Source organism: Vipera berus (assembly GCF_964194415.1).
Source record: "Vipera berus genome assembly, chromosome: Z".
In the NCBI taxonomy this organism is placed as follows: Eukaryota; Metazoa; Chordata; class Lepidosauria; order Squamata; family Viperidae; genus Vipera; species Vipera berus.
In genome coordinates, this window is record NC_138205.1 from 26,975,429 (window position 1) to 26,988,695 (window position 13,267).

The following is a 13,267-nucleotide window of genomic DNA, read 5'->3' on the forward strand; positions in this document are numbered from 1 at the left end:
TCTTTAAAACATTTTTAGAGGATTAGGGAAATGTAATAAATTAAAGCATTTTGGAAGAATCAATTTTAATTTCTGATTCATTGAAACTAACTGAACATTCTCTAGGACTTGTTTCATATTTCTTAACTGCCCATCTCCCTCAGAGATAGGAAATGAGAGATTTTATTTTATTTTATGTTTAACTGTTTGATTTTTATGAAGAAGTCAGAATCCAGAGGAGGAAGAAGTTGAGGATAATGATAGTGATGAATCATGTTTTTCAGCTAAGAAATGCTATTAGCAGGCTCTGCTTTTGCTAGAAATAAAAGTGGGAGAATATAATATAAACTGAATGTATCTCATATTGTTCTTGAACATGTTCCTATTTTTACAAGCAGGCCTAAACAATTTTGCAAATCACATTTTGTATAGTATAAGAAAGGCCACCGAATTACCTTCAGATATAGAAGAACTCCAGCTCTCACCAGACATATGGTGGTTAATGATAAGAGACTAAGATTTCTGAATAATACACATTTCTATCACTTGCTAAAGTCCATATTTTAGCAAAGCTTTGAAGGATATCTTCACTTTACAAAAGGGTCAGAGAAACAAATATCTCAAACCAATAATCTCAGTTCTAAGACTAAAATTAAATAAGCACATTGTCCTGCTCAGATTGTCCTACTTAGTAAAAGCTTAAGAGCAGGTTCTTAATGGAGAACAGTGGAGGAAAAGGCTGAGATGCTACAGGGCATCTTCCATAATAGATAGCTCTGAGCACTTTGTAGAAAATGTTGCACTACATGCTATGTAACCAGCCAAGCAGCTGTTGAAAAGTTGTCCATGTTGGTAGTTCTAACACAACCTGCAGGGAATCTTCAGTGGAGGTGGCAAATATTGAAAGCCATAAAATCTGCTCTTCATGAGAATTTTCTATTCTCTAGAAGTCCAATCAGTTTAGGAAAGGTAATATATTCTGCAAAACCATTTAGTTCAGTTCAGGCAAATAAAAGCAGATTAATAAAGTTTTGTGGGGTAAACCAGAGAAGAAACAAAACCAGATGTATTAATTCTACTTTGTTTTATTTATTCATTCATTAAATTTGTTTTTTCACCTATGTTGCCACAAGGTGATTCTTTATTACAAAGCTACTGTATATTGACAGAATCTTGAAAGTCTGAAAGTACAATCCCACTGCCTCTCCTTTATAGCCCAGGAAACTAGGAAGGGTCCCTTCTGAGCATCTTGCCCCACCCACTATCTAGACTTCAGATAGTAGACTCTGCTGTCTCTTATCTGACCATTCCCTTGTCAGTGTCTCTTTGTCCAATCTACCAAGATCTTACCTATATGTAATTAATCTTAATAAGCATTATATCACACCAGTCCCACCATATTTCCATTTAGGTTCCAAATGTTGAAAATTACCCAGTAAAATGTCCTAAATTATATCTCATGCTATTATAAATATCTATACTATGGTTATCTGTGAAGATTTTTTTCTTTCATGCATGTTTAACAAATATCTAAGCTTGTAAATGTATATTACTGCTTGAATCTTTATTTTTTTAAAAAGGAAGAACAGCTGAGACCAAAAGCAATTTACAGCAACATTTGATGTTTTGACAAATGTGAAAAGAGTTTGCTTGATTTAGTTCAATAATTTAAAAAAAAAAAATCTAATATGCAGAAATAAAGAGAATTCCATTAATAACAAAGCACCATAGCAGCAGTTAGAATATGTGAAACTAATGCAAGATATCTATGTACATATCTAAGCTAATCAAAATGATATTGCATGTTAGCATTTTAACAACTGGATATTTTTCATAATCGCTCAAATGGCTCCGTTCAGTGGTGTCCCATTGATTATGTTGACCAATGATAAAATTCCTTCTGTTGTGTAACCAGCAAAAAGCGAGACGGAGGGTTGCAAACAGGAACATGCTTTATTGAAGTAAACAGGAACAGAACTGAAAAAGTGGCTACTGCACAGCTACTTATACAGTTGGCCACTAGGTGACAGCTAATAGATTTAAAGTAATGCGTTTCCGCCCCAAATCTACCAATGATCTTCTTGGAGACAACAAGTCTGGCTTAGTCAGAGACTGTTACACAGACACACCATTGAGCAACCTTTAAGCAGCATTTAAACAGATACGTGAATCAGTACAAGTAAAAATCCCAATACATTACACCCCTCCCTCCTAGAATGGCCATTCCTGGTTGGGCCAAACCAAAGTCCAGTGTGGTAGCTGGGTCAGCAGAGCTGCTGCCTGTTCAGGTTGTCCTTCCCTATCTGGAGATCCAAGTTGCACCTCTGGACTATGTCCATCTACGGACACCTCCCCGGTGTAATGACTGAAGGAGTCCTCAGAGCATGAGAATGGCTCTGTTAGACTGCTGGCTGCCAGCTCTTGTTGCATACCCTCTGGCGAGTCCTCGTTTAGTGACTGTTCATCAAAATGCCTTCGCAACTGATCAATATGTTGGCAAACAACTTGCCCCACCATCCAAGAACAACTCCAGGCACCCACAAATTCTCATGCCCATAGTTCGGGCCCACACCCCATCACCCACTTGCAACCCCCTTGGTGCCTTTCTGTGTGCAGTGTCTGCTGCTACTCGATCAGAGTGCAACCTGTCCAGTTTTGTGATAAGTCATCTTCCCCAGCAAAGTTCTGCAGGGCTTTTGCCCATTGCCATGCATGGCATAGTGTGCTGGCATAGCAAAAACTCAGCCAGCCTATGGTGCCAATCCCCTGAAACAATGCACTTTAGCAACTCTTTCATCATACGCACCATGCATTCAGCCTGCCCATTAGTCGAGGGGTGAAAAGGAACCAACGTTACATGCCTTATGAGGTTGGCCCTCAAAAAAGCCTGAAATTAAGATGCTGTGAACTGGGCTCCATTTTCTGAGACTAAGACTTCCGGCAACCCACGTGTAGCAAAAAGCTTCCTATGTACCTGGATGGTCCTAGCAGTAGTCATAGTGGGTATAGGAATTACTTCTAGCCATTTAGAGTGGCTTTTGACCACTATGAAAAACAACTTTTAAAGGGTTAGGGAGGGGGAGGAATAGTGGGGAGGGGAGGGAACTATTAACCGGCACTCAGTCTGGGCCCATTATTGGCTCTGGTGGGATGGGGTTGGGGGTGGAGGCTGCTGGCTCTGCGTGTGCTGGATTGGGGTGTCAAATCCCCACGACAATAGGGAATGGCAGCAGGTGGTTGCACGGAGGGCCACATCAATATCTGGGATCGCGCCCTTGCTATCTTCGAGCGGTGGCATGCTCCGACCCTCCGGTTAGCACCCTTTTGCCTGGGGATGAGGGTGATCAGGTCCCTGAGCTTAGGCTGGTGTATTTTAATGCCAGATGTGTTTTTAATAAGGCTCCCCTCATTTATGATTTGATCGAGGAGGAATGCGCGGATCTGGTATGCATTACTGAAACCTGGTTGGGCTCGGAGGGAGGGGTCCCTCTGACTGAGCTATGCCCCCCAGGTTTCTGTGTGCTACACAAGCCATAGGCTCAGGGTAGGGGTGGTGGGGTGGCGGTGGTTATTCGAGAGACTTTATGTCCGCGGGAGACCACCATTGTCCAGATAGGCGGGAGTGAGTCCCTCCTCCTGAGATTTGGCCCTCGGGTCCAGATGGGCTTGCTGCTCATATACCTGGCACCCAGCTGTATGGCAACAGCCCTGCCTGGGCTGCTCGACACCCTCTCAGGGTTGGCGGTGGAGTTCCCCAGGCTTATAGTGCTGGGTGACTTCAACCTGCCTTCCCTGGGAGGGTTGTCAGAGTTAGCTCGGGAGTTCATGGCTTCCATGACAGCCATGGACCTGACCCAGGTAATTCAGGGACCGACTCATGTGGGGGGTCATACTCTCGACCTGGTGTTTTTATCTGGGCAGTGGTTGGATGATATGGGAGGGGGTTTGCCAGCCATTTTCCCCCTGTCATGGTCCAATCATTATCTCCTGTGTCTGGCATGGTGTATGAGTCTCCTCCCATCAGTGGACAGGGGCCTGCAGCATCTCTGGTCTGGACTGTTTGACACAAATAACACCCATGTACTTGGGCCTCGATAGCCTTCTCTAACCTTGGCCACCACAGGTATCTTCATGCCAGTGCCTTCATCTGGAAAATACCCGGATGGCCCTCATGCAGAGACTGGAGTACACATTTTTAATGAACTGGGGACAATAACCCTGCTCTCCTATAGAATGCAACCCTTATTAGCTGAAAGCTCATGTCTACATGTGTAATAGCTCTGGAACTCTGGTCCCGGGCTATTTTCCAGCTATCTGGTGTGAACCCAGGACAGCACCCTGCTTAAGATTTTGTCTGCAGCTGTTTCTGCAGCTACATCCCCATCATGGAGGGGCAATTCAGGCAAATCTTGAATTGAGAAGATGCGAGTGGCTGGAGCCAGATCTAGCTGCATGTGTGGCAATGGCAACTGGCTATTGTCTGTGTGGCCCATGTCTTTGCCGGGTTTGTGAACTAGCCTGTAGCTGTAGGCTGACATAGAAATGGACCACCTTAACATTCTGGGGCAAAGTATTTGAGGTTTCTGTCTGTCTGTGGTAAATAACCCCAACAATGGCTTGTGGTCAGTGAAAACCATGAATTTGCGGCCATACAAATAATCATGGAATTTTTTAACCCCAGCCACAATGGCCAAAGCTTCTTTGTCAATCTGGGCATAATTGTGCTCAGCCGAGGACAAGATCCTTAAATAGTAAGCAATAGGGAACTGAGTCCCATCATCTGACAAATGGCTTACTACAGCCCCAACCCCATAAGGAGATGCATCACACACAATACAAACTGGCAAGTTTTCATTAAAGTGTGTGAGCACTGAATTGGAAGACAGCAGTGATTTTACTGCCTTAAAACTGTTTTCCTGGACCTTGGTCCACTTCCACAGAGTGTTTTTATTTAAGAGCCAGTGTAACAGGTCTGCCACTGTGGCCTTGTTAGGAAGAAATGCATGGTAAAAATTCAGGAGACCCAGGAATGTCTGGAGCTCTCGTTTAGACCTGGGGCTTGGTGCCAGCTGAATTGCCTTCAGCATCAATATGGAACCCCAGGACTTCTGTGGAAGGGACCCCAATTTTACACTTGTTCTTCTTCAGCCTAAGTCCTGCTGTGTGGAACCGCTGAAGGACAGCTTTGAGCCACCTTACCAGGACCTCAGTGGACTCTCTGGCAATGAGTACATCATCAAAATAGAGGCAGACCCCCAGAATACCCTTGAGTGTACGCTACATGACTCCCTGAAAGATCCCTGGGGCTATGCTAACCCCAAATTGGAGATGCTTGACATTAAAAGCCCCCCTGTGTGTCACAATTGTTTGTGCAGCCACTGTGGCCTCATCCACTGGTAACTGTTGATAGGCCTGTGCCAAATCTAACATAGCAAACACGGTACCCCCTTGCAGCGATGCCAAAATGTGGCTAACGACTGGTACCGAATACGTGTGCTGCTGCAGTGCCCAGTTAATGGTGCACTTGTAATCAGCACAAATCCTGATTTCCCAATTGGTCTTTAGTAGCATAACAATGGGAGTTTTCCACTCTCCCCCATCCATGGGCTGGAGTGTCCCCTGACTGACTAGCTTGTCCAGGTCTGCATCGATTTTGTGTTTTAGTGCAAAAGGCTTAATCCTAATTGGCATTACTGAAAGAACAAGCTTAAAGGCTATCAGAGGGCCTTCTTGGAGCGACAGAATCTCTTTTGCAAAAAGTTTTTGTTGGAGCGCTCTACCCCTGAGTCCACAGACAAGACAATCATGAAGTCTTTCTTCCAAGTCTGTGAACTGACAAAGACGAGATGCCTGCCTCAACACTGCAATGAACTCTGTGGCCATCTCACTGGGTTGCTGTTCTCACTCTTCAAAAGCATGCCTCCATGCTATCACTGACAGCTTCAGTTTAAAATGGTCATTGAGCCTTTTCTTCAGGTACACGTAAGTTATGGACTCCAGCTGTGCTGGTGCGACCAAGTCCTCAGTGATGTCAAATGTTGCAGGCCCGCACACACAGAGGAGTGTTGCAGCCTTCAGGCCATCATTGGCAACTTGATTTGCCCTGAGGTAGTTCTCCACTCTCGACATGTAAGATGACCATCTCTCTGGATGTGTGACATCAAATTCTTTGAGCTTTCGGACCCTTGACATGGTGAGAAGTCTTCGTGGCTCATTTCTCCTGTTACTTCATGCTGCTGGCTTTTTTGTAGGTCCTGGGACTGATCCTCAGGGCCGGGTGTTCTCCAGTGTGGCTTGCTAGGCAGACCGAGGGGGGAACACTGTCCCTACCAGGCACTGTGCTGGTCTCACTCCCTAGTGACTTCAGGCTCTTATGAAGCGGCAGCATCCCACCTTCGTCGCCAGTGTTGTGTAGCCGGTTCTTTGCAGGCAATAAGTGAGATGGAGGGTTGCAAACAGGAACATGCTTTATTGAAGTAAACAGGAACAGAACTGAAAAAGTGGCTGCTGTGCAGCTACTTATACAATTGGCCACTAGGCAGCGGCTAATAGGTTTAAAGTAACGCATTCCTGCCCCAAATCTACCAATGATCTTCTTGGAGACAACAAGTCTGGCTTAGTCAGAGACTGTTACACAGACACACCATTGAGCAACCTTTAAGCAGCATTTAAACAGACACGTGAATCAGTACAAGTAAAAATCCCAATACATTATACTTTCCTTTATCAGTCCATCATGAGAGTGTTTTAGAAATGATATGTACTTTTTTGTTTATTATTATTATTTAATCTAGAAGACTGTTGTGGAATTTCATGTTTACAGGATTAGCAGGCCAGAATAAGAAATTGGATCCAGGATTTTAAAGATATTATTCATTCATGACAGGGAGAAACAAGTAATTATGTCTGTCTTGCATAGTTAAAAATCTGATCAGAATGATCTCAATATATATCTGAATTCAAACTCTATCAAAAATTCATACATTGACACAATATTTACTTAAATATTTTGACAGAATTACAAGAGAGTGAGAGAGAGGCAGAGGCAGACACACATACACACACAGAGAGAGAAAGTTTTAAATAGAAAATATGTTAATTAGATTGTTTTTGGATTACTAAATTTAACATGAAGATTTAATAATTTATTATGAATTGCAGATATTATTCTATCTTTCACAATAAAGGAATATCTGTCTATGTCTATCTTTTGTCTGTCTGTCTGTCTGTCTGTCTGTCTGTCTGTCTGTCTATCTATCTATCTATCTATCTATCTATCTATCTATCTATCTATCTATCTATCTATCTATCTATCTATCTATCTGTGATTTGATGGTACCATATACAATCTACCATCTGTTTAAAGAGATCTGTAGTGTATACTTGTTAGACCAGAAATGGGGAGAACTACAGTAATTGGAGTTCATTCCATTTGGAAAGTTTGCTGGATTACTTCCAATCAATCATTCTCTCTTAGCCAAACTTACCTGATTGTTGAGTAGAAAAACAGGAAGCAGGAACAGATGGGGTTTCGTTTAGTAATTAAATAATTAAAACATGAAAAAAAACTATTAATTCTCTAAATACAAGAAGTCACACTAAAATTGAAATCAAGTTATTTCAATCAAATATATTAAATGCAAAGAAATCATAGCTGCAAACACTAAATCATAATTGTACCATAGTTGTTTTTTAAAATAAAAAATAAAAAGAGATGAGTGACTGCAAAAATGTTATTTAATTCTTATTTTTTTAAATATTTTTGTGATAGCCTTTTGTAGGTCCTTGTTCCTAAAGCTATAAATAATAGGATTCAAAACTGGTGGCAAAACAGTGTACAAAACAGCAGAAAGCAAGTCCACAGAAGGAGAAGAGAGTGATTTGGGTCTCATATCGGAAAATACTGCAGTGATAATAAATAAAGAAAAAACAGATAGGTGGGGAGTGCAAGTGGAAAACACTTTATACCTGCTTTGAACTGTTGGCATTTTCATCACTGCAGAGAAGATATGGATATAGGAAGCAAAGATGAATGCAAAAATAAAAGAATCCAAAAAGAATCCAACAAGTATCACCATTTTACTGACTTTTGTATCTGTGCAAGAAATCTTTTGTAACTGAGGAATGTCACAGAAATATTGGACAATCGCATTGGACCCACAAAAGTTTAATGTAAAAGTCACACTAGTTTCTAACACCGCATGGATCAGACTGCATATGAAGGAAATTGCTACCATTTGAATGCAGGCGTTCCAGTTCATGATCAGCCTATAATGCAGAGGATGACAGATTTATTTTATTTATTTATTTATTTATTTTATTTTATTGGATTTGTATACGGCCCTTTCCCGAAGGACTCAGGGCGGTTTACAGGAAATTAAAACAAGAAATACAAAAATTAAAAAACAATTACCGTAAAAAGATTATAACAGTCACTGAAAGAGTAAAAACCCCAATTAAAATTAAAATTAAAATTCTCAGCCTGGGCCAGAGAGCTCGAAGAGCAAGGTCTTCAGGTCCCGGCAGAATGAACGGAGGTCGGGGGCAGTCCTCAGCTCCACGGGCAGCTTGTTCCAGAGGGCAGGCGCACCCACTGAGAAGGCCCTCCCCCTGGGCGTTTCCCGCCGGCAATCTTTTACCAGCGGCACCCTGAGAAGACCCTCCCTGTGGGAGCGCACTGGACGAAGGGAACTTGATGCTGGCAGCAGGTGTTCCCTCAGATATCCAGATGGCTACATAACAGTCATAAGCCATGATGGTTAACAGAGCAAGCTCACCACCAACAAATGTGACCATTAGAAAGACTTGAGTGACACATCCTGCAAAAGAAATCCCTTTGTTGTTTGTCAGTGAAACAGCTATGGATTTTGGAACTGTTGTGGAGATGGAACAAATATCTAAAAGAGAGAGATTGACCAAAAAGAAATACATGGGACTATAAAGGTGGTGGTCAGCTGCCACTACTGTTATAATGAGAAAATTCCCTCTTGATACAATGGTCAGATATGGGAGATTTCATGCTATACCGTACAATGAGCGTCTCTGCATTTGCGGAGCGGCAGAGGTAGAGGACCTGGCTCACATCCTATTTGACTGTTGTTTGTATAAGAGGGTGAGAGACAGGTATCTTGGTCTATATACCAAACGAATGACCCATTGGGATCCCCATATCAAAATAACTTACCTTATGTCCGGCCAGAACTCGAAAATAACATCCAACGTAGCACAGTATTTGAACAAAATGATCCAGTTAAGATCTGCATATGTGGGACTGATTGGGGTAGATTGTAAGGGCGACTCTGAAATATAATGTTTCCATATTTTATCTATATCTTAAATTTGCATTTTATTACTATTTTAACTTAAATTGTATTTTAATTCCATTTTAAATTGTATTTTATCAAATTCCATTTCGGATTGCTTTTATCTAGTTTTGGTGACGGTTTGTTGCTGGAACTTTGTACTTTGATATGGCCCAAGGGCTAATCAATAAAGTTGTTGTTGCTAAGAGAAAATTCCCCATTAAGGCTGCTATGTAAACCATAAGGAACATCACAGAATGCAACATTTGCAAATCTGGGTCATCAGAAAATTCCATCAGAATGAACTCTTTCATTGAAGATTGGTTGGCCATTTCATGTATTTGAATCCTGTAGAAAGTAATTAAATGAATTAGTGAAGAATATAATTTTCCTAACACTTCACCCTCCATTTTATAAATTTCTCATCTAACAATATTGGAATATTGGAATATCAATAGTGCGTCTGTTTGAAAATCTATTTTTTATTATATAGAAATTGTAGCAGAGGATAGTTACATAGTCACTGAGATCAAATAAAATGTACAGTGTACAGTCACCATGGGCTTTACATCTTAATACAGACATGTCAAACATGTCCGGCCCGCAAAGTGGTTTCATGTGGCCCGCGAAGCCAACCTGGAAACAGTGAGGGAACAGCCCCCTCTGCCTTGGCCCTGGCCCAGAGACCCTCCTTCTGCCAGAGACCCTCAGATCTGTCCCACTCCTGCCCAGGCCCCCATAGGCACCCTTGATGTGAACGATGTAGAGCTGGCCATGCCCACCCAGTAGGCCATATGCACTCTAGACACGCCCACCCAGTAGGCCACGCCCACCCTGGCCATACCCATCCGGCCCCTTGAGGGCAACCACAATGCTGATGCGGCCCTCAATGAAATTGAGTTTGACACCCTTGCTGTAGATTCTTACTATTTATCAGCATGTAGATGCACAATCATCCATCCATCTATCCAATTTTTATATTGCCCCACTCCCAATGATTCTATCAATAGTGTTTTATAGACACTGAGGATAACAATTTGGTTCCCTGTTAGATCTATAATGTATAACACAAATGCAAAGAAACCTGCAAAGCAGCAAGTGGGAATGGTCTCAAATGTAATGTCAAGCTACAAAGTGTCTGAGTACAAATGGAGCCACAGAACAAGCTAACGCAATAGTGGAACAGTACCTGCATTGCTATGTCAACTATCAACAAATGAACTAGCCAGATCTTTTGCCATTTACAGAGGTAGCATATAACAATGCAGTACACAGCAGCCTCAGTTTCACTCCATTTAAGTTAGCCACAGAAATGGAATTTGTGCCAATACCAGAGTGCTCACAGGAGTCTCCTCCTCGAGCACACTGAGTGAGTGGGTGGGTTCATTCCAACATGTTTGGAGCAATGGAGAAAAAAAGCAGATAAGAGAACTCCCCAGGAGGCACTCTATGTAGGAGATAAAGTGTATCTCCTACTAAGTATCTTAAGATGAGAGAAACTATCAGGAAAATAGGGCCAAAGTACGTAGGTCCTTTCCCCATCATAAAAGTCAATAATCTAGTGAGGGTAGAGCTTAAACTATCAAGGATATTGGATAAGCTGCACCCAGCATTCCATTGCAGCTTACTGAAGCCATATTGGTAATCCACAGTAAGACCAGTAGGAAAGGTAGCCCCAACCCCGATAATGGTAGAGGGGGGAATGCATTATGAGGTCAAATAAATCCTCAATTTCAGAAACCCAAAAGGAAAATTGTAGTACTTAATCCAATGGGAAGGTTATCCAATGTCAGAAGCTAAATGGATAAAAGCTCATCACGTAAAAGTGGATCGTTTGGTAAAGCAATTCCACACTAAGTACCCTTGGAAGCCGGGACCAGTACAATAAAAAATAAAAAATAAAAACAAGTAATAATGTGTATTCCATTTTGTTTTCCAGGTTCACCCACCTCTGTAGGGGGGCAGCCTATCAAGCTACAAAGATTTATTATTGTTAGGACTGCCATAGGGCTTCTAGCTTGCCTACAGTTGTGCGGGGGAAGAGAAGAGCTTGGGATCCACAGGTGCTCCCTATCTGTGTGAGAGCCAAACCCACCAAAGAAATGTTTTGATGAATCAAAGTTTCTTCTCATAACAATTGCTTGGAGTTTAATTGGATAATGTGACCTGAACCATCAGAGAGGGAGGGTAAGTTTTAATTTTTTAATTATCTGTTTCCCACGTATTGCCAGAGCTAACTTTCCTTCTATCATACCAGTATTCTATGCCTAATAAAGTTTACATTAGAGATCGCCATGTCTCCGGTGTTTTACTTTGTTGGGCTTTTCAGCCGGACCTTGACATGTATTTTTTAAAAGAAAAGGAACAAAAATGACAGGTCCAAGCTCCTTCCCTTTGTTGGTTAAAATTTATTTGGAGGTAGAAGCTTTGTCTTGTTGCTGTTACTGTTAAAACCTGTTTAAAGTTTGTGATTAATGGAAAAATTGGTATCTACTGTATCATTTTATTAAACTGAAAAAGAGTACAATTAATATTCATTTTAAGTCCTTAATTAGTTCATAACAATGTACAAACAAACAAAATAACTAACCTAACAGAGAAAAGGTGGAAAAGGAGAAAAAATATAGACACTTGCTGATGCTATAGATAGGAAACACATAGAGTAAAACAGTACAAGTTAATATACAATTCATAGAAATATAGGGAGAGACATAATTCATATTATTACAGATAAACAGAAGTTTTATAAAATATGTGAGTATTCCTCATTTTCTTTCAGAAGAAATTGTTACTTTGTAAATTTTAAATAAAGTTTTCTGAGAAAAATCCTTTTCATCGCATTTTTAATGTCCTTGTTTCTAAACGTATAAATCAAAGGGTTTAACATGGGAGTGATAATGCTATAAAGCACAGAAATGAGTCGGTCTTTCTCTAATGAGTATGTTGATATTGGCCGGACATAGGTGAAAATGGAGCTTCCATAATACAATATGACAATAGTCAGGTGTGAGGTGCAGGTGGAGAATGCTTTGATCCTCCCTTCATTGGACTGCATCTTCATGATAGTGGAGATAATATAAATGTAAGAAAGAAGAATGCAAACAAATGGAGTCCATCCTATGAAGACCCCAACCACAAGTAAGATGATCTCATTTAAAGTTTTGTCTCCACATGAAAGCATTAGAAGGGGAGGTATATCACAAAAGAAATAATTGATTTGATTGGCTCCACAGAATGGCAGACGGAATGTAAAATAAGTGTGAAGGGCTGAATTGAGAAAGCCACTTGCCCAGCAGGCACCAGACAATTGGAGACAGAAGGCTCTTCTCATAATGGAAGTGTAGTTCAAAGGATGGCAGATAGCTGCAAAGCGATCATAGGCCATTGTAGCTAGTAGGATGCATTCAGTGCCCACAAAAGACAGAAAAAAATATAGCTGAGTTACACATCCAGCATAGGTGATACTCTTCTTTTGTGCCATGAGGTGTACAAGTATCTGTGGAACATTAGTGGTGGTATAACAGATATCCAGAAAAGAGAGATTTCCTAAGAAGAAGTACATGGGTGTATGAAGCTGTGGGTCCAGGCAAGCAACAGTGAGAATGGAGATATTCCCTACCAGAGTACAGATATATGTGGCAAGAAAGATAAAGAAAAGCATTAGCTGCAGTTTCTGGAGACCAGAGAAGCCCACGATGAGGAATTCATTTGGAACAGATTCATTCATCATTGTGTCAAAAGTTAATCTTAAAAAAACAGAATAAGAATGCTCACCTAATGGTCAGAAAATCTACCAAGCTGACATCATTTAATACATAGAATCTAACACCATTTATCTCTACAGTCACATAATGTAATCTGCACCCTCACTTTTTGCTTGCTCTATCAAAAAAAACATGTTACAATGCTATCACAATGTGATTATTTATGTTCATATGCTTATTTGTGCAACAAATAGGAAAAGCAGTTTGACATCACTTAATCCA

At 41.1% G+C, this 13,267-nt stretch overlaps 2 protein-coding genes across 2 annotated transcripts; both read right to left on the minus strand.

The window, feature by feature from the left end:
* Positions 1 to 7,712: 7,712 nt before the first annotated feature.
* LOC308678885 (olfactory receptor 14A16-like) lies at positions 7,713 to 11,577 on the minus strand (the record flags this gene model as incomplete). The annotated part of the gene is made up of 5 exons (XM_081346116.1): positions 7,713 to 8,270; positions 8,710 to 8,942; positions 9,463 to 9,629; positions 10,625 to 10,728; positions 11,536 to 11,577. The coding sequence occupies 5 exons, from the start codon at positions 11,575 to 11,577 to the stop codon at positions 7,713 to 7,715; spliced, it is 1,104 nt and encodes a 367-aa protein (XP_081202242.1).
* A 492-nt stretch (positions 11,578 to 12,069) lies between these two features.
* On the minus strand, positions 12,070 to 13,011 carry LOC308678887 (olfactory receptor 5V1-like; the record flags this gene model as incomplete). Its single annotated transcript, XM_081346120.1, has 1 exon — positions 12,070 to 13,011. The coding sequence occupies one exon, from the start codon at positions 13,009 to 13,011 to the stop codon at positions 12,070 to 12,072; it is 942 nt and encodes a 313-aa protein (XP_081202246.1).
* Between the last annotated feature and the right edge of the window lie 256 nt (positions 13,012 to 13,267).